This window comes from Crocodylus siamensis, chromosome 2 (genome assembly GCF_052110815.1).
Source record: "Crocodylus siamensis isolate JL-2025a chromosome 2, ASM5211081v1, whole genome shotgun sequence".
NCBI classification, from domain to species: Eukaryota; Metazoa; Chordata; order Crocodylia; family Crocodylidae; genus Crocodylus; species Crocodylus siamensis.
This window is the reverse complement of record NC_143396.1, coordinates 164383090-164402898: the sequence shown is the minus strand read 5'-3', so window position 1 is coordinate 164402898 and position 19809 is coordinate 164383090. Positions and strand designations below refer to the sequence as shown.

The following is a 19809-nucleotide window of genomic DNA, read 5'->3' as shown; positions in this document are numbered from 1 at the left end:
TTTTGTATTCTCATTTAAAACAACTTTAATTCCTGACAATCTTCTCAACTTGGCATTGCCTGCCAAAAGCTCAACTATCTCAGCAAACAGAAACTGCAATCACAGTCTCAAACTGCTGATCTCCCAGAGCCCATGTCCTAAAATGCTGCTCAGTCCTGATAGTTCCAGACATTGAAGAAAATGTGCAAGAAACGCAGGCAGCACAGACCACAACGAAACCCAATACCTCAGGGGTACCATACTCACGTTGATCTGGGACAAGTTCCATAAACCGGTTTAACCTAATTCAGTTAAGTCTGATACTACTTCGAACCAGGTTTATCTTAAACCAGTTTCGGACATTTTGAAAGAGGTTTATATGCACTTAACTTCTGTTCTGTTACAAGTTTAAACCAGCTTTGGATCACTTAAACCAGTTTATGTGTAACTTCTATGCCCCTGTGCCCCAGACCAGATCCAAACCACGGTGCTCCCTGCTGGCTGAATCCAGCTCAAAGCAGGGTGTGGTTTTGACCCAGGACATGTAGCAGCACTAGTTCCATCTCTGGTAAAGGGCACTTGGCAGCAGCATTTTTGGATCCAGCCCAGAGCGTGCAGTGGTAGCAACTCTGGCTCTGGAACAGAGCAGCAGCAGGGCTGGCAGCAGAGGAGGTAGGGTAAACATGTGGGCCAAGTAGTCACTTGTAGCAAAGGCAAACAGCCACTGATCATCATGTCTACTGAGGCACAAGGGCCCCAGATTCTGTGGCAGGCTAATTCCCTCTGGCCAAGCCTCCAACTTTCTGTTTACCACAGGTCACCTAGCAAGTCAGAACTTGTCTGACAGCCCTGCAAGACCTCATTACTAGCACTGACCTGGCCAGCTGGCTACTGGAATGGTCTCCCTCATATGCCCATCACTTTATTGCCCATGCTAGGCCAAGCATAACCCTCACCCTTGCCAGGGGAAGTGGGGCGGCTAATGGAGCTCAGCCTCCCCAAACACAAGGCAGCAGGTACGGCTACAGGTCAGCCCAGCCACAGGCTGCTGCAGCAGGGGAGGGGTGACACTCACACGCAGATACTCTGCACAGCCAGGATCATAGCTGGCCCAGACGGCAGGTAAGTTTATTTCTATCTGCTTTCTTTCTGACTGCCTGGGCAGGGGGGGAGGGAAGGGGGAGGGCAGATCAAGACCCCCACAGTGCAGGAGGCAGTGGGGTAGGGGCAGGGACAAATCATTCACCCCTGCCCCACTCCCTGCTGCACTGTGAAGATCGTCCTACCACTCGACCCAGCTGCAGCCCCATTCATGATGAATGGGGCCCTGGCTGGGTGGGTTCGTGGGACAATCAGAGCCCAGCAGCTCCTCCAGAGATGCAGCGCCAGGGAGCCAAGGTGTGGGCAAGTAGCCCCCGATCTTTGCATGTGGCAAGGGATGGCTGCAGCTTCGAGCTGGGTTCTGCCTGCTCTCTGTCCCCACGCCTCACTGCCACCTTTGAAAGCAGCAGCACAGCGCAGAGGCAGGGAGAAGGCAGAGCCCTTGCCCCATGCAAAGATCAGGGGGCCACTTGCCCCCACCTTGGCTCCCTGGCACCGCACCTTTGGAGGAGCCACTGGGCTTCACTGGGTCCTTCCCAGGGACAGCTCTGAGTGGGGTGGGGTGGGGCAGGGCAGGCGTGAAGGTCCCAGGGACTCCGTCCCCTCCAGCCCAGGGGTGCAGCTGAGGCTGGCCCTGCTGTGGCCCCTGGCTCTGGGACCCCTTAGGTGGTGCAGGGCTCCTGCCAGTGCAAGGGTAGGGGATGGCAGATTCATGGGGACCGCTGGCACTGGGCAATGACACTGGGCATGGGGGAAGGGGCAGTCACATGGGTGCAATGAGCCCTGGCCCTGATCACAATCCCAGGCCTGGCTCTGCTCCACTCCCTCCTGATCCCTGCCTGGTCCCAGCTCCAGCCCCAGTCCCACTCCCTCCCCCTGCCACAGCCCTTTCCTTTACCCACAGACTTTCCCACAGACTTTCCCACGGGGACATGCGCATGCGCTCAGCCCTCCCCCCCACAATTTTTTCTCCCTCCGCTTATGCCCTCACCCATCCTAAGAACAGGAGACTGTACAGCATTCAGCAAATCTCATTTTAGTCCCTGATTCTGCACCCAGTCTTCACAGGCCAACTCATGCCCCCCACAAAGAATTCACTGAAGCTAGTGGGGCTCTCCAAAGGTGGCTTCACAAACAGAATGCAAAATCAGGCATGTTTCATGCTCTAGGAATGTTTCATGCTCTATAGCACAGTAGGAACCATGACAATGCAACTAAATTAAGTGTTCGGGACTTAACTGGAGAAATGCTGCCTAGATTTAATACCAAATGATACTGGCATTATTCCCACTGCCAGGCAGAATCTTATAGCAAGGAGGAAGGCACCCATTTCATTAACAGGTAGATACAAATTAACATACTAACCAAATCCTATCCCAACAGAATGATAACCAAGGAACAGGAGAATTGGTTTTGGTCTATTTCTGGCTTTAGTGGTGAGTGATCATGTTATAACATTTGAGGAAACAAACAGGCTACTTGCATAGAACTACAAAAGGGCTTGTTCAACATCTCTGTAAAAATCATTCTAATGAAGTTCAGGGAGTATGATAAGATGAAGAGGTTTGCAAAGCACAGTAGCTATGCAACCCTTGTCAGTACACACACCTATATAAATACTAAGAGTTCTTCTAACTCAAGTTGGCACTATTTTGTGCCCACAAAGTGCCTGCCTGAATAGCATGAGAGTGCCAAGTGAGCAATTCGCCTTTGACAGCCCAGCGCTGAGTAGAAGGCACTACACAGATAGGATGACCTTGACAGACTGGTTTAATGGGCGGAACTGAATCAGATGAGGTTTAACAGGGAGAAACACAGGGTTCTTCACCTGGGTAGGAAGAACCTTCACCATAACTACATGACAGGTGGTGGTACACTGGCTGACACCGCATCTGAACAGGACCTGGGGGTCGCAATCAACCAGAAGATGAACATGAGTCAACAGTGCGATTAAGTCACCAGCAGGGCAAACAGTATTCTGGTGTGCATCAGCTGTTGTGTTACCAGTAGATTCAGGGAGGTCCCTCTCCCTCTTCTATATGGCGTTGCTGAGACTACAGCTGGAGTACTGTGTACAGTTCTGGGCACTGTACATCAGGAAGGATGTGAATAAACTTGAGAAGGTACAAAGGAGAACCAACTGTATGATTAGGGGCCTGGAGTACGTTAGGGGTGAGCATCAAGATGTAGAGAAGCAACTCTTCAGAAAGGCCCCTCAAGGGAGGATGAGGACCAATGGGCACAAGCTAGTTGAAGGAAAATTTAAACTGGACATAAGAAAAAATGTTTTTTCTGTAAGGGTTACCAGAACCTTGAACACACTCCCAGCAGATGTGGTGCAGTCGTCATCCTTGGATGTGTTCAAGATGAGGCTGGATAAGTATCTTGTTGAACTCATTTGAGACCAATAACTTCTGCCCACGGCAGAAGACCACACTTGATGATCCTGTAGGTCCCTTCTGGTCCTTTGATTCTATGATTCGATTCTAATGATGGCATGTAAAAGGGGTTATAGGACAAAAAGGTCAGATGCTAATTTAAATCCCCTTTCACACTGGGGAAATCCAGTACACCGATTGGTCCTCAATCTGTGCAACCAAGAGAATAATTCGTTCTATTTCACAAAATATACAATGGCAGAGTAATTGTCTGCTGTGTCGTAAGGGATCCTGGTTTTCTTTGTTTAAAAATAGCAAATTCTCTGTTAAAAAAACCCAAATCCATGTTTTTCTGCAATTAAAATGAAGTGCCACTACATATATCACTATTAGTAGAACACAATGTTTTACTGAGATTTGTACAATTCTAAAGTAATTTGGAAGCCTAGCATTTGCACAGTCACCATAATAAAATAAATTCTAAATACCTACACATTTTGGCATTTGATTTGGGGTTTTTTTTATCATGGAAATTCAGAGCTCCCCCTACCCCCTTCACCTACTAGGACATGGGTGCAGCTGTGGCTATCCCACCCACCCCACTGCTTTGTGACACTAAGTAGCCCAGATATGCCGATGTCCAGCCCATGCCATTGTCCCTCTCCCAACCCACAGCCCCCTGGCCCTGCTGGTACCCTTCACTTGAAATCCACAGGCCCCTGGCTCTCCTAGTGTCCCTTACTCATGACCCAGAGCCCCCCAGCTCTGCCAGTGTCCTCACTCCCCACCCATCACCCCCTGGCCCTGCTGGTGCTCTGCACTCCCAACCCACATACCCCCGGGCCCTGCTGGTGCCCCTCACTCCCAGCCCACAGCCCCCTGACCCTGCCAGGGCCCCTCACTCATCACCCACATCCCCACAGCTCTGCCGGTACCTCTCACTCCCTACCCACAGCCCCCTGTACACTCAGCCTTGTAGAGGGGGCCCCCAGCTGCCAGGAGTACAGAGCCAGGGACCTGGGTCCACAGCTCCATGTCCCCCCGAGTAGTGCCTGAGCACCAGCTGCTGCCACAGCATAGCACAGAGCCCAGCTCTCCCTCTACCACAGGTGGCACAGCTGGAGCGCAGCCTGTGGTGGGGGGGCAGATGCGGGCTGGTGGTTGTGGGCTCAGGGTTCCTCATCCTGCTGTCCACCCACTGGGGCCTCCACAGCCCAGGGGGTGGGATCCAGCGTGGCAAGGCAGAGCAGGGTGGGGAGGTTTGGTACTGCCACCAGGACCCCTGCCCACTCAGCAGCAGCAGGGGCCACAACTCCCTGCCACCACTCCCACTGCTGCCAAGAGGACAGGGGGTGCCTCACCACAGAGATGCAGGGCTCCCAGTGATGACATCAAGCTTCCCTGCCCCACTCTGCTCTGATGTGCCGGGTCCCACCCACTGGGCCATGGAAGCCCTTGGGAAGAGGGCAGCAGGGCAGGAAGCACCAGGCCCACAGCCACCAGCCCCCATATCCCCCTCCGGGAGTGAGCACAGTGACAGGACCACCCCTTGCCGCTCCCTGGCTAAGCCACCTGTGGCTCCATCCTGTCCCCCAGCCAGGCCTTATAGCTGCACATTCCCACCCCAGCCCCACAGTCCAGGCTTCATACACCACCCCTGCTGGGCAGCACCCCCAGCTCAACTCCCTCCCTTACTAGCAGGGCCTCAATCCCCACCCCGCAGACTTACCTGCAGGGAGCTGCATGGATGCCACATGCATGTGTGCGCGTGTGCACATGTATGTGGTTCCCTCTGCCTGATTGCCCTCCTCCGGCTCCCCCCAGCCCCTTGCAGGCTGGAACTCTGCAGGCTGGCAGAGTTCCAGCCTGCAAGGGGAAACCCACTGTTTCCCCTGGTTTTCTCCTTTATAGGAGAAAAGCTGGTGTTTTCTTTTTAAAAAGAGCAAATTCACAATTTTCTCCTTTAATGAGAAAATCCATGTTTTACCACATTTTTCCATGGCAAATGGAAAACCCAGATCCCTGGGTATCAATGCAGTAAATCTAATAAATACATACACTTACAAGTGTGTCAAATATGCCTCCTCACCGAAGGAGTAAAGCAACTTTGTGACATTTCTTAGCTAACGCAGCTTTTAACCTGTGACTCATCTGAGGCAGAACTAGTACAATCAGAGCTAAGGTGCACACTTTCTCCTTAGGTCTCCTGTTTGACCTAAGCACCATAGCACTTGTAGGGTATAAACTCAGGCAATTTCCTCCAGCTCAAGCTATACTTAGAGACCCTAGATAAGTTAAGGACAGAACAAGATACTTTGGCCAAGTCTTTCAATACCAGGCCTAACAGAAATTATGTTGTAGGTTTAGAGCAGGTTCTTCCACATGCATCCATGTTCTCTGGCTTAAATAGTCTCTTCTTTCTATCCCTTCTCTTTACCCTTCATATTCTTTTTTTGGACAAAGTTGAGATTTGGTCAAAACATAGTCTTGTGTTTCAGAATGCAGCCTCTATCCCAACAGTCAAGGATAATACAACTCCCAAAGTTGAAATCCAATGGCACATGGCTTTGTTGCTGTGAACGGGTCTAAACTGGGGTGGGCAAAAGACGACCTGCGGGCCAGATCTGGCCTGCCAGGCAATTTCATCCGGCCCATGGGTGGGTGCCTACCAATTCACTGTATTTGGCCAGGCCCTGGGCTAGCCCTGCTGTGCTTGCATGGGGCCAAGTCCCACTCACTCTCACAGGCTTAGATGACTTGGCAGGGGATGCATGGGGTGCATATGCCCCCCTGACAGCCGACACAGATGCTGTTGTTAGGGTTACTGCCCCCCCGAACAGGGTTGGCGGCTCCTGTGGGTGCCCCCGCAGATTCAGGAGGCACCAGTCACTCATGCTCACAGGGACAGCACATGCTGTGCTCCTCCCTTCACCCATAGAATGGTCCTGACCCCAGCCCCATGGGTAGAGAAGCAGCAGCAGCAGGTGGGGGAAGGACAGCTGTAGCAGTTCGTAGGGGAAAGTGGCAGCACTGGGCAAGTGGGAAGGGCGGGTGGAAGTGACAGCAGCAGCAACAATGGGTGGGCAGGAGAACCAGTGGTGGTGAGCAGGGGGGAAGCAACAGTGGCAGTGGGCAGGGAGGAGGGGAAGCAGCAGCGAGCAGGCAGGCAGGAGGGAAGCAGAAGTGAGTGAGAGCAAAGCGGCAGTGGGGTGGGAGCACAGGGCCCACACTGATGTTCTAGGGCCGGAGCTGGTGGGGGGTCTATGGTAGGGTCACAGGAGCGCAGAGCCCAGGCCAGTGGGGGAGCAGGGTCTGCCTGGCTCCATCACGTGGGGCTCCCCAGGGCTCAAATGCAGTTCCCGGTTCTCCACCTGAGCCATGGACCTTGGGCTTCGGTGCGGTGGAGCTGGCAGCCTAGTCCCGCTTGCTGCCATGTGCAGGCCAAGAGGAATGGCAGGGACCTCTAAACCAGCTCTGCCTCTCTCCCTGCCACCCCAGCCCAGCCCAGCCCCATGACCTGCACCACCGGCTGCATCACACAGGGGTACCCCCAGCAGCACAGAGCTCAGGCAGAGAACCTGGAAATTGCATGTGAGCCCCACACAATGAAGCCTGCACCCCATTCACATGCAATCCTTGGGTTTGCCAGACTGCATGCTCCCAGGGGGCTCCACCTGTGATGGGCTGTGAGCACCCTGAGGGCCCACTGTCTGCTGCTGGCAGCAGGGGCTGTGCACAATGTGGGGAGTGTGTGTGAGGGGGGCTCCACATGCACGTCCCATTATACACATGCACCCACATCCCCCCACACACCTCACAAACCCCCACATACCCACATCCCTCCAAAAACCCATACCCACACATCCCCACAAACACCCCACCATAAACCCCACCCACAGCCCCCCACAAGACTCTCTCACCCACCCTCCCACACCCCCACCTTCCACAAACCCCACACGAACATCCACACACACCCTTCTCTACACCCCACATACACCCACAACCCCTATACTCACCTACCCACACTGCCCCATCCCAATATACAAGAGTAAGACTTCATTTTGAGCTATCATGCAGTCACCTCTACATACGCTATGCAAACAAACACAGATCAGGACAAAATATTTTTCTAAATAAATTTAAAATATGTTATAGTAGATGTTTGATTTTGGGTATATAATTTTTTTTCTAGTTCCAAGATGACAAACCCATCCCCTCCCAAAAGGAGTACTTCATGAGGCAAGGGGATGGACTTCCGGTGGCAAAGATCAGGGGTTATAGGCAGGACTTCTAGTCCCAAGATGGCAGACAGGGCCCTTAACAGCTCACCAAAACTCATTAAGTGGCCCTCCAGCCAAAATAATTGCCCACCCCGGTCTAAATCCAGGAGCAAAAAAGCAACTGAGATCTTCCCTGTCTTTTGTAGTTGACTGCATATCTCGTAGTGCATACAACAATATAAAGAAGCCTCTGCAAACCTCTTCATTTTGCCATAGTTTACCACTTTTTCTATTTAGACAGGTCACAGTTCATCAAGGCAAAATACAAGTTTGATAGTAATTTCACTGATAAAGGGCTGAAGCAAGAAAAATCTAGGGACTTTGATTTGCCCCCACTCTCTGGCCCAATCAAATCCCCAAGGGCAGGGTTCTGTCTTGATGGGCAGTATTAGGCACTACGTTTGTTTATAAAAATAGCAGTGTAGTCAGAGACAGCTCTGCTCTTGGTGGAAAGATGCTTAAAGGTAATTTCCAGGCAGCCATTCACATTTGACTTTTTCTTACATACCCACACAGAGGAAGTGGCTCGACATACAGCCTCTGTACAGATGTAACCATTTTGGTGAGGTGGCATTACCGTTATACTAACATATACTGTACAGTTATATAGGTACAACCTTAGCATGGATGTGTCTGACTTAGCATCTTATAAAAGTAGGGCTGAAAAGGACCTCAGGAGGTCATCTAGTTCAACCCTCTGCCCCAGGCAGGATCATTCCTATAAACCATTCTATACAGTATCCATCTAGCCCAGCAGTTCTCAACCTCCATCCTGTAGGCCAAATCCAGCCCATGGGGCCATGTAGCCTGGCCTGTGAGGTTTCCCATGGGTCCATAAACTTGGTGGCGAGGGAGCTGTGGCAGCATTAAGTGCCATGGCTCCCTCACTGTCAAATTTCTGGACCTGTAGGGAGCTCTATGGGACAGATGACATCGTCTCATGCACCAGATAGCACTAGCACATGGGCTCAGGCTGCAGCCAGATCTGGGGTGCAGGACTGGGCTGGCACATGGGGCTGGGCCGTAGCTACATCTGGTGTATGAGACTGGGTCAACATGCAAGGTTGTTTCATGGCTGGATCTGGCACACTGAACCAGGCCAACATGGTGGAGTCCACCTGTGGACCAAACTTCTGCACCAACCCTCGGCCCTCGATCTCTGGGTTGCCGATACCTGACATTCAAGAAAAAACCTTAGGATGAAGCTTGCGTACTGGTCAGACATACCTTCCCTCTGTGACGGCCATAGGACTGGTAGATACAGCATTGTTTGCCTTGCCTGCATTATTCTTATCTGCTATCACTGTATATCAATAAAATTGCCTAATATCAGGTGAGGAGGTCATGGTCAGTCTGAAGGTTTGGGTCTGCCTGGAACAAGGTATCTGGGTCATAAATCCAGTGCCAGAAGGTCTGACTCTGAGTGGAGGAGTGGGCCTCTATCCAGGAACCTCTCCCAGCAGAAGCATCAGCACATCCCAGTCAAAGCGCCCAGGACTGGCTGTAGCCAACACCCAACATTTCAGAAGGTAAAAAAAAACACCTCCAAAACCCAAAAAACCCTGACATCTGAAGCAAACAGAGGAGGAAAAAACTCCTTCCTGGTCCTATGCGGTAACCAGCAAATCCCAAAAATATGGGAAAACCAAACACTGTCCATGCTGCACAGCAATCTGGGGACCTCAAACACAACTTCATACATTACACACACTAACTGATGAGCCAGAACTCCCCTTTCTGTCATCCTATCCCTTCCATATAGCTGTCTTAGCTCTTCAGTCCTCTTCTATAAACAAGATGTTTGTAAAACTTTGCTTCATTCTGTTGCTGCTGAGCAATTTCTACTTGCTCTGGGCTGCAGAGCTTGTGAACTCTGAGTGATGCATGTGTGGGGGTCTCCTGGGCTTCCACTACTACAGTTATGCCTTACAGTGGCATAGCCCCTTCCCAATTCAGAATTGCTGTGTTAGTATGAGCAGTATCCTCCTATGGGAGAAAGGGCTGCCGCCCTGCTCAGCATTCTGTTAAGACGGAGAAATCATAGATCAGAGTAAGCAGCAGGTATTGGTAGTGGCAGGAAGGGCAGGGAAGGGAAAACTTGCTTTGCCATGTCTCATCCATCAATGCTACTGAGATCTGATATATAGTCACGTTGTTATCCTCTCCTAACATACCTAATAGAGTATGGTGGTGGTACCACCAGCAGTACTATGTGAGCCTCTATCGTATAGCAGTACTATGTGAGCCTCTATCGTATAGGTGGGGAAAGCTGGGAATATTTTCACTGATGTTTACTATACGAAGGCCACAATTTCATGTCTTATGCTATTTGGTGCTGCCTTTACTGTTTAAGCTTCCAGAGTCAGGTGATTATAATAAAATCCCAGTTTTCATTTTTAAAACATTATTTAAGTGTTAAGGCTTAGAGACCAGGTCATATGAGGAGAGGTTGAAAGATTTGGGACTGTTTAACCTGGAGAAGAGAAGACTCAGAAGGGACCAGGTGGCAGCCTATAAGTATATTAGGGGCATACATCAGGGCCTAGGGGAATCTCTATTCACCAAGGTGCCCTCAGGGGAGGACAAGAAACAATGGGCACAAACTGATTGAAGATTGCTTCAGACTGGAGATAAAGAAAAACTTCTTTACAAGTTGAGTGCTGAGGGTTTGGAACAGGCTCTCCCCAGAAGTCGTACAGTCACCCACCCTGGCAATTTGCAAAAAGTGTCTTGACACCCACCTTGCTGGGGTCATCTGACCCCAGCAGTCTTTCCTGCCCAAGCACAGGGAGGCTGAACCCAATGATCTGTAAGATCACTTTCAGCCCCTAACAACTATGAAGCTATGAAAACAGCCTGGAAATGTGAAGTGAGTGTAGACTCACAAGGAAGGATCAGAAATTAAGAAGCAAAGCAAAAATACCCAAGGTTTATTATATTTTTACCATTTTATGAATTGGGCAAAATGTGGAGAAGGGAAAGGAGCTTTGGAAGGGAAGGGAATTCAATTTTAATGGACAGGTTTGGTGATACTGAAGGTAGAATTGTATTTTACTTTAATATGATGCAGACTAAAGTGATCTGTGATTAAAAGCACATTAACTCACCAATGGCAGGAAGGCCTGCGATCTTAATTGTCTGACAAAGCCTCTAGTTTGCCTATCAGAAAGGAACCAAGCTTCATTAAGACCCACTGCACTAGGTGATATTAGTACAAGGTTTCTACTAGTAGATATTTACCTGCAGAACTCAACCTCTGTTAATGTGCCGCAAGGAACAATAGCTATGTGTACACACCATGGGGGTTCACTTCAGTTTAATTCTCCCTAAATCAGGGACAGGCAATTATTTTGGGCGGAGAGGTACTTACTGAGTTTTGCCAAGCTCTGCCCCTTGATAGGTGCCCTGCCCCCAGCCACCATCTTGGGATCGGAAGTCCTGCCCCTGACCTCTGACCTTTGCCACCAGAAGTCCCTCCCCTTGCCGCTAGCAGTACTCCTTCAGGGAAGAGGGTTTGCTATCTTAGAACCAGAAAAAAACCCAAATTATGTACTAAAAATCAAATACCTGTAATAATATATTTTAATTCAACTAAAAAAAAATATTTTGTCTGGATTTGTATGTGTTTGTGCTGTATATTTAGAGGTGATTGCATAATAGCTCAAAATGCAGTCTTACTCTTGTATAGTGTGTGGGGTGTGCAGGGATGTCGGGGATATGGGTGGGTGGGTGGATATGGGGGTTGTGGGGGGGCTGTGGATATATGTGTGTGTGTGTGTGGTATTTGTAGGATGTGTGATTGTATGTGAAAGAGGGTGTGGCTCTGGGGTTTGCGGGTAGGGTTTGAGGGGATGTGGGGTATGCTTGGGAGCGCCCTATGCACCACCCACTGACCCAGTCAGCACCCACCCACCCCCTCTGCAATAGCCCAGAGCCTGAGCGCGCTGGTGCAGCTGCTCAGATCCAACTTTGGGGGAGCCTCCCAGGTCCCCACCAGCTTGTGCCACTCCCAGCGGCTTCAGCTGCACCCCTGCACTGTCCCCCAGGCTAGCCCTGCCCTTTCTGGATGGCCCCTGGGTTCCTGGCAGCTGCAGGAGCCTTCAGAACGCAAAAGCATGTAAAGGGCTAATCCTGCTCCTGGAGGAGCTTCTCTGCCCATCCTGGGACTAGGGGGAGAGTTGCTGATGGGCCAACAGCCCTGGCATGCGGGGGGACCCAGGCTTTTCCCCCTGATGTGGCGCTGTGCCCCAGGGCTGGCCAGGGGGGCGGGGGAGGCAGCCAGGCCCTTGCTGCCCCAAGCCTCGCAGTTGCGCTTGTTCTCTGATAGCTACTGCCACCACCAGGAGGCCAGGGGCCACTAGGGAAGGGCCTGTCAGGCCTGGGGGGCAGTACAGTGGGTGCTTAGAGCTGCTGTTGGTGGCATAGGCCAATGGGGATGCAGGCTGAGTTGTAGAAAGTGCGGGGTGGCAGCGCAGAAGTTATATCACGTGCCTATGCTTGGGGAGGCAACAGCCCAGCTGCCCCCTTCCACAGGTGGCCCCAGCAGGCACCACTGCCCCAGAGGGAAGGCCCAGCCCCTCCTGCCCTGCAGGGCCCCAGTGGCTCATCGGCAGCTTGTTCCCTGGCCCTGGGACAGACAGGGAGGTTGCACCACGAGCCGGATTGGGCCCGCATCTGCTTTTCTGCTCTGGAAGCTCCTGTGGCCTCCATGGGCTTCCCATGCCCCGGGCCGGGTCCCTGATCACTTATGGAAACCTCAGGCAGCACCCCTGTGCTGTCCCCAGGGCTGGACAGGAGCTTCTTTGGGGCCCCCGATCCACTTGTGGCCACAGGAGCTTCCGGAGAATAAAAGCGGCCATGGCTCCACTCTGGCTCCTGGCACAGCCTCCCCGCCCGTTTCAGGGTTGGGGGGGTGAGTTGCCAGTAGGCCGCTGGGCCCCTGCAGGGCGGGGGGGCCTGGGCCTTCCCTCCTGAGGCGGCAGCACCTGCTGGGGCTGCCCGTGGGGAGAGGCAGCTGGGCCATTGCTGCCCCAAGCCTAAGGCACGCAATGTAACTTCCGCACCATCTCCCCACACCGTATCTCAGCCAGCCTGTGCCACCCCCAGCAGCTCTGGGTGCCCCCTGCGCTGCCGCCAGGGCCAGACAGGCCCTTCCCCGGTGGCCCCCAGCCTCCTGGTGGCAGCAGGAGCCGTCGCAGCGCAAATGTGGCCATAGGCCTGATGCAAGTCTCCACATCACCTTGCCCCAGGCCATGCAGCCTGGGGCCCAGTCCTTTCACCCAGACAGGCAAGTGTGGGGCACAGGGAGTCAGGAGTGCGCATGCTGGTCCCCGCCTCTACCATGGGGGTGGGATGGGCAGGTTGGGAGCAAACAAGCGTGCGGGAACCAGCAACAGCCCAGAGGTGCCCCAGGGCCAGCACCAACAGGGTCCAGAGTAAGGCGGCAGGAGCCCAGGGCACGGCTGGCTGGGTTCTGCGGAGCTGAGCTGGGCTGCACCAGCAGGGACAGAGGGGAGCTGGCCCCAAAACACCAATGCTGGCTCCCATGCTCCCACTTGGCCATAGCCCCCTGCCCCAGCCCTGTGGTACAGGTGGAGACCAGCATGCACAGCCCCAACCACACATGCCCTGCGCTTGCCCGTCTGGGTGAAAGAATCCCGGCTGTTGTTGTATGCCAGCTCACTCCCAGCTGCATGGCTGGACCGCAGGACTTAGCAGGAGCTGGTCCAGCACCGAGGACTGGGGCGATCAGTCTTCCCTGCCTCCCTGTGCCTCTGCTCTTATCTGAATTTCCCATTCTGGTGCAGGCCCATGGTCTCCTAGACAGGGGCTTCTGGTTGGGAGGGTGGAGCCAGGGTTGGGGTCAGGGCTGGGGCCAGGTGGGCCCTACTGTTCCAGGGGCTGCTGTGGCTTCCCCTGTGTCCTACTACTGTCAAAATGACAGGAGCCGGGGCAGATAAATATTAATTTTAAAAAAATTTTTAGGGGCCCCGTGGACCAGATAGAATGGCTTAGCAAGCTGGATCCAGCCCGCGGGCTGTATTTTGCCTTCCCTAAATTGAAGTGCACTGCAGCTGTGGAGGGAAGCACTGGCCCTGCCACTACTGCAGAGAGAAGCAGCCGCAGAGGGAAGCACTGGGCTCCTGCACAGCTCAGGCAGGCATGCAGGCTCCAGGGAGAAGAAAGAAAAAAAAAAGATCAGGCTTGCCGCCTTTTTTTTTTTCCTTTAGTAGAGCCTGCCTGCATGGGCTGCCTGCACAGCCCCTGAGCTGCACAGGGCCCAGTGCTTCCCTCAGTGGCTATGAGGTAGCAAACTAAAACATCTTGGACATATTTTATTTTGCTGTGTCCCAAAGTCATTTAACACGCAATACACTGCTGGCAGTGTAAACAGTCACACTAGTAAAGTGATGCAAAAGGGCATTTAAGCTACTTTAAAGGCCAATTTTGTACAAAGGCCCAAAATAGCCAAATACCCAGTCTGACATGATCTTCGTGCAACTCCTTCCAAACACTCCAGACTAGACAGGTACCATTTCAAATACATTCCCTTCACACTTTCAATCTTATACCACTCCTGGACTCGGTTTAATTTTCTTATTTGTCCAAAATATGGAGTCTTCTTTTGAGAGCACTGCTTGTAAACGAGGTGCACAGGGGATGGGTGTGCAGATGGCAATGCAAGCCGGGGGACAGCCAGCCAGGAAGAACGTAGAGAGGGCCATCAGGGAGGTGTTGGGAGGCTGGAATGACATTGGGGAGGCGCGGAACTGGGGGTTACTAATGGGGGGACTTAAGTGTCTATACACAAATGCTATGAGTATGGGAAATATGCAGGAGGAACTGGCATTCCTGCTAGCAAATAGGGAACATTATCTCATTGGAATAACGGAGACCTGGTGAGACACTACAATTGACTGAGCTGTATGCATAGAGAGCTACAGGCTGCACAGAAAGGATCAGGTAAGAAAAAAGGGAGGAGGTGTACTATCTATATAAAGGAGCAGTATGCTTCCTTGGAGACCCCAATTTGGAAGAAGGGTGACTTGAGACCCTGTGGGTCAAGATACAGGGAGATGAGGAGAAGGGGACTTGATGGTAGGCATTTAGTACAGATCGCCACACCAGGAGAAGAGCTAGATCTGGAATTTTCCAGTGAACTGATGGAAGCTGGGAGTGGGGCAGGGCAGGCAGGGGGGCACGGTAGATCCTGGGATGCCAAGAAGTGATTTTCACCACAAAAAGGTTGGAGACCACTGCTCTAGGAAGAGACTTGTGAATCCCTATAGTGAGATTATGCTAAATGTGAATATTCAAGTACTTTGGTAAAACTGTGTTTTCCCTGGAGATGCACCAGTAGCACGTGTGGACATGCGTGCACGTGTATAGGCATGCCCACTGGTGATGCATAGGGGGTGCACGTGCACCCCCTGAGCGTGGCAGTGCATGCCCTACAAAAAGGCAACCGCCAACACTACTGGTGGTGCCTGTGGGTGGTTGCCGCTCAACATTCCCCCTTGCCACCAACACCACTGGCAGCCTCTGAGGGCGGTCCATGATCACCACTGGCCGCCACCAGCAGTGATCATGGATGTCTGCAGGTAGTCGCTGACTGCTGCTCAACGCTCACCACCACCCCACCACTGCCACCAACACCGTGGCTGCCTGCGGGAGCTCCATGCTTATTACTGCTGCTGCCAGCTCAGCCGCTGACTGCTGGAGCTTGCTGTCCCCCACCAACCACGGGGGGGATGCAGAGTTCATGGGCATGCCTACAGGCATTGCTGCTGAGCCAGTTCCAAAATGACCCAACTGCTTTTCCTTAAACTGGTGAGCACCCACCCGGATGAAATGACAAACTAGAAAGCCTCAATCCTCCAACCTTTTCTGCAGAGCCAGGAGAGATCCATGTCACCACATGCAGCTCTGAGCTGACCCCCAAAGACACAGTTGCTCCCCAGAGGGCAGCTCCTCCAGCCTAAACACTAATAACACTGATATGCTTCTCCTGTGCTGTGAAATCCCACTCACAATGCAGTGGGTGCCAGACACATACATTCATGTGCAGGAAACGTAGTAGTGTGTGGGACATGAGAAGGCTACCATTTTCTAGGACTCCTATAAGCCCAGGGCACTACATTGTGTGTCTGGATATCACCAACACACGAGGGAGAAGGCAGGTATAGGTTATTTGACTGGCTAAGCAGAATCGTGCTGCGCAGGTTTCCCAGCCTCACTTGCACCCATGCCTGCAACAGAGAGGTCTTCAGACCCAGGCTGCGATCCAGGGAAACAAGCCGCCTTTCAAGAACTGCAGACAGGTCCGAGAAGTTGCACTTCTCTCCCGGCCCGCCAGCCCATGTCTGGATCTTGCAGCAACAGAGCCAAGGGGGGCTTGAGAGGTCCTCAGAACTTCTTCAGGGTCCCCCGCCTGTGCTATGCCAATACCGGGATTTTAAAAAAACTGAACAACAAATTAGGTAGGCGAGGCGAGTCTGGATGCCACCTTCTCCGAATAACTATTTCACGGGCTAAAGGCAACGAGAGGCTTCTCCTGTCCTGCCTTCCCTTGCCCCAGCGGAAGGGCGGCCCTTTCGAAGTGGCGGCGCGGCAGGGGCGCGGGGCCAGGCCGCCCGGGGCTGAGCCGCCTCAGCCCGCGCCAGACGGGGCTGAGCCGGGCCAAGGGCCGCTCCTCGGCGCTGCCCGCGGCCCGGCCGGCCCGGCCCCGCGCCCTCAAGGCGCCTCCGCCCCGGCCGCGCCCGCGCCCCGCGCCAGGTACCTCCTCCTCGGGCGGGCTGGCGTCGGCGGCGCCGGCGTCCCTGTCGGTGGGCAAGCTGCTCATGGTCCGGCGCTGGCTGGAGCCGGGCTGCGGCGGGCGGTGCTGAAATGAGCCCGCGGGCGGGGCGGGGCGGCACGCGCGGGGCCTCCCGTCGGGGCGGCGTCCAAAGCGCCGGGGGCAGGGGCCACGGCCGCCCCCCTCAGCAGGGGCTGGGGCTGGGGCGGGGCTTGGAGCAGCGGCGCCTCTGCCGGGCTGCGACCTGCCGGGCTCCCGGCTGGGCGGGCAAGCGCGCTCCGCCTGTCCTCGGAGGGTGCGGGACCCCGCGCTGCCAGCGGCCAGCCCGGCCCGGCGCGGCGCGGCGCGGAGAGACGGATACCTGGGCTGCCCCGTCCCTTTTAGCCGCCTTCATCGGGAAAAGCAACACCTGGCCCAGGTTGTTCAGACCTCCGCACGGGGAGGGGAAGCGGACAGGGACAACCAAGGGGACAGAGATGCAACTGGACCTGGAGACAACGAGGAGGACTGCAACAGGATCCGCAGTAGCGGAAGTGACAGCGACGGGGACAGTGAATGAACTGAGACTATAACCCCCAAACCAGTGCTTGGACTAAGGACTGCGATTGGGGTAGGTGAGGGTGGGTGCGCAGGGGATTGGGTGTGTTTATAGTAATGGGAAGCACGGGTGTCTTAATGTGGCTTTAAGATGTGTGATGGAAAGCTGATAGTGTATCTGTATCTGTATCAAAAAGTCCCTTTTCTAAAGTATCCCACCCCTCCCCCATGCCCTGCTGCCCCACTTTCAGCCCTGAGCCTCTCTCCTTCCTGTGTTCAAATGACACTTTTCCTTGGGTGAAGCACTGGAGCCAAGGAGGTGCAATGCACCAGTTTGCAGCTGAAGGTGAGTGAAAGGAAGCTCAGACTAAAGTGTGGACAGGTGACAGGGGTGACTAACCTACCGGGGTACAACCCACCTGGGAACATGGTGAGCTCCCTGAGATAGAAAACCTTTCGGGCCAGTTTGGGTGTCTCTTGCAGACGCATGCACTGTAGCCCAAACAGAAATCATGGGCTCCAGCAGGATTCCTGGGGCATACTCTGCCCTTTGTTACAAGAGACCAGACTGAGAGGATCTGCCACAGTATGCCCTGCTGGGCTTCAAATCTAGAAAAATCAAAAGCTGAACCAAGCCTGCTATACAAAAGGTAACATTCCAGAATTGCTACCCACAGCAAGCAGCTGCAGAAGGACATGATGGGAATGTCTGGAGCAACTGAGGGGGAAATTAATTTAAATCAAATGTTAGCTTTAATGTAGATTTCTCAAAGGAAAAAAAATTATCAAGCAAGCAGGACATTGGTGTATAAAGTACCTGGCTCCAAGCCAGCTGTCTTCAGAAAGCTGCATTCCAGGTGGACAGATACCTGTGTTACTCTCTGGCGCTCTGCCACTGCAACTGATTCTGTATAGAGGACGTAGCCTCTGTTCAGGTCTACTTCCTGGGTTATGACATTTTCTCTACCTGTATCCAGGTTCATTCCCACATCAGCTTCACAATACAACAGGCACTCTCATTGCATGCAGGCTCCACCTGCTGTCCACTCATCCCATTGAGCAGGGCACAAACCCAGAGAAGAGGTGGCTGCACAGCCTGTGGGACAGAGGAGAGACCAGGATGTCCCCCAGTGCTCCACTGGCAGTGTGAGAAAGGGAGTCCTTCCAATTCTCTGGAGCCATAAGAGATGCTTCACTGAGATGGGATGAGGTAGAACTGGGCTAGACTCTGGGAGATTAAGAGTGAGACAGCAGTGACAACATCACCCTGCAGAGCCGGCTGCCATCAGAATAGGAAGAGACAGACTTGACAAGTGGCTCCACTGCTAAAGAGCAGGAGCACGGATGCCAGATGGAGGGGGGCTGTACCTGCTCTGACAGATTCCCCTTCATCCCTGCGGATCTGGCTTCTCTGGCACTTATTGGTATCATTTGCACAGTGGCAAGGCCAACAGAGACCCATTGGATTTGACCGAGGTGACTAAAGCACACTAGCAGCTGTTTGTGGCCAAGCACCCCCTGCAGGAAAGACAAAAAGGAGGCTTTCAAATCCACAAGAAACTTTTATCCTGTGAATTTGTCTTTCCTGTCTAAAGTACCTGTTTGGTGCTGGCCACTGGGAGCATCTACACATTCATCAATGCTCAGTAGTTACTGACCATTTAGTTCAGTACTTCCTTAATGAAGTACTAACGAAACGTGCAGTAACTACAGTTACTGTGCATTAGTGCTGGCACATGGTTTTTTGTGATGGTTACTGCATAGTAGCCTAATAACACTGTGCAGTACCTCATTAGCACGGTTTCTGACCAGCATGCTACTTACTGCTCAGTGTTATTAGGCTACCGCACAGTAAGTGTCTTGTGTAGACATGCCCACTAACTAAACCTCTACATACTAGACTGGCAACAGACTACTCATATGATCCCCAAAATTGTGGGTATGGATTTCCTCCCACACCTTTGTGTTGTTCCCATTAACAAATAGATAAATAAAGGAACCAAGGAGATCGTTTCAAGGGCAAAACCTTTTTCTGGACCTAAGTCAGTTCACATCAGAATACGCAGCAATGTGTGACCTGTCCTTCTGCTGCTGACCACCAGCCCTAGGAATGGAAAAAACTCACCACCGGTGTTTCATTTCCACTGGACTCCTTAATGCCCAGCTCATTAACAGGCCAGCAATAACCGGCCCTCTAAAGCAAGTACAGTATTCTAGGTCTGCATACAACAAAGCAAGCTGTGCTTTAATGTCTTTGCCATTTTTGAATGCTAGCTAGTGCTCTAGGATATGCCCCCAGATTAAATTGCTTGAATGGTTACACTTTGACCTTGAAACAACACAAGTAAATTTGCTTACATTATGGACAAACCTAAAACAATTTTTTTTGCTGTATATTTCCCTACTCTGGCAAGTGCTGAAAGTTAGAAACACCACAGATGTGCAGGACAAAGTTCAGCATTTGGGATTTTAAATCTGAGAAGTAAGAAGTACAGATAAAAGCAAAGATAAAAGCAGATATGCTCGACAAAAGAAGCAGAGTGTACTGAGATAGCTATCAGGACATGTTGGTTACAGAAAAAGAACTCATAATTAAACTGCAGGATAGGCACCTAGGGCTATTTCTTACCCTTCTGAAAATCATTGCTGAAACAAATGTGTCAATAGCTCCTAGAACCCCAGATAAGGCTGCTGGGGCCAGTACAGTTGCTCCCCTACCTAACCTGGGATAACCTGCCAT

General features: G+C 52.5%; 1 protein-coding gene across 2 annotated transcripts in view; it reads right to left on the bottom strand.

Annotated features, from left to right (window-relative positions):
• RBPMS (RNA binding protein, mRNA processing factor) overlaps nucleotides 1-19395 on the bottom strand; it is a 191824-nt gene extending 172429 nt beyond the window's left edge. For both annotated transcript variants that reach the window (XM_090032032.1, XM_090032031.1), the window contains exon 1: nucleotides 16518-19395. In XM_090032032.1, coding sequence (XP_089888158.1) covers nucleotides 16518-16580 — 63 coding nt within the window. In that variant the 5' untranslated portion in view covers nucleotides 16581-19395. The remainder of the gene's footprint in view (nucleotides 1-16517) is intronic.
• Nucleotides 19396-19809: the final 414 nt, after the last annotated feature.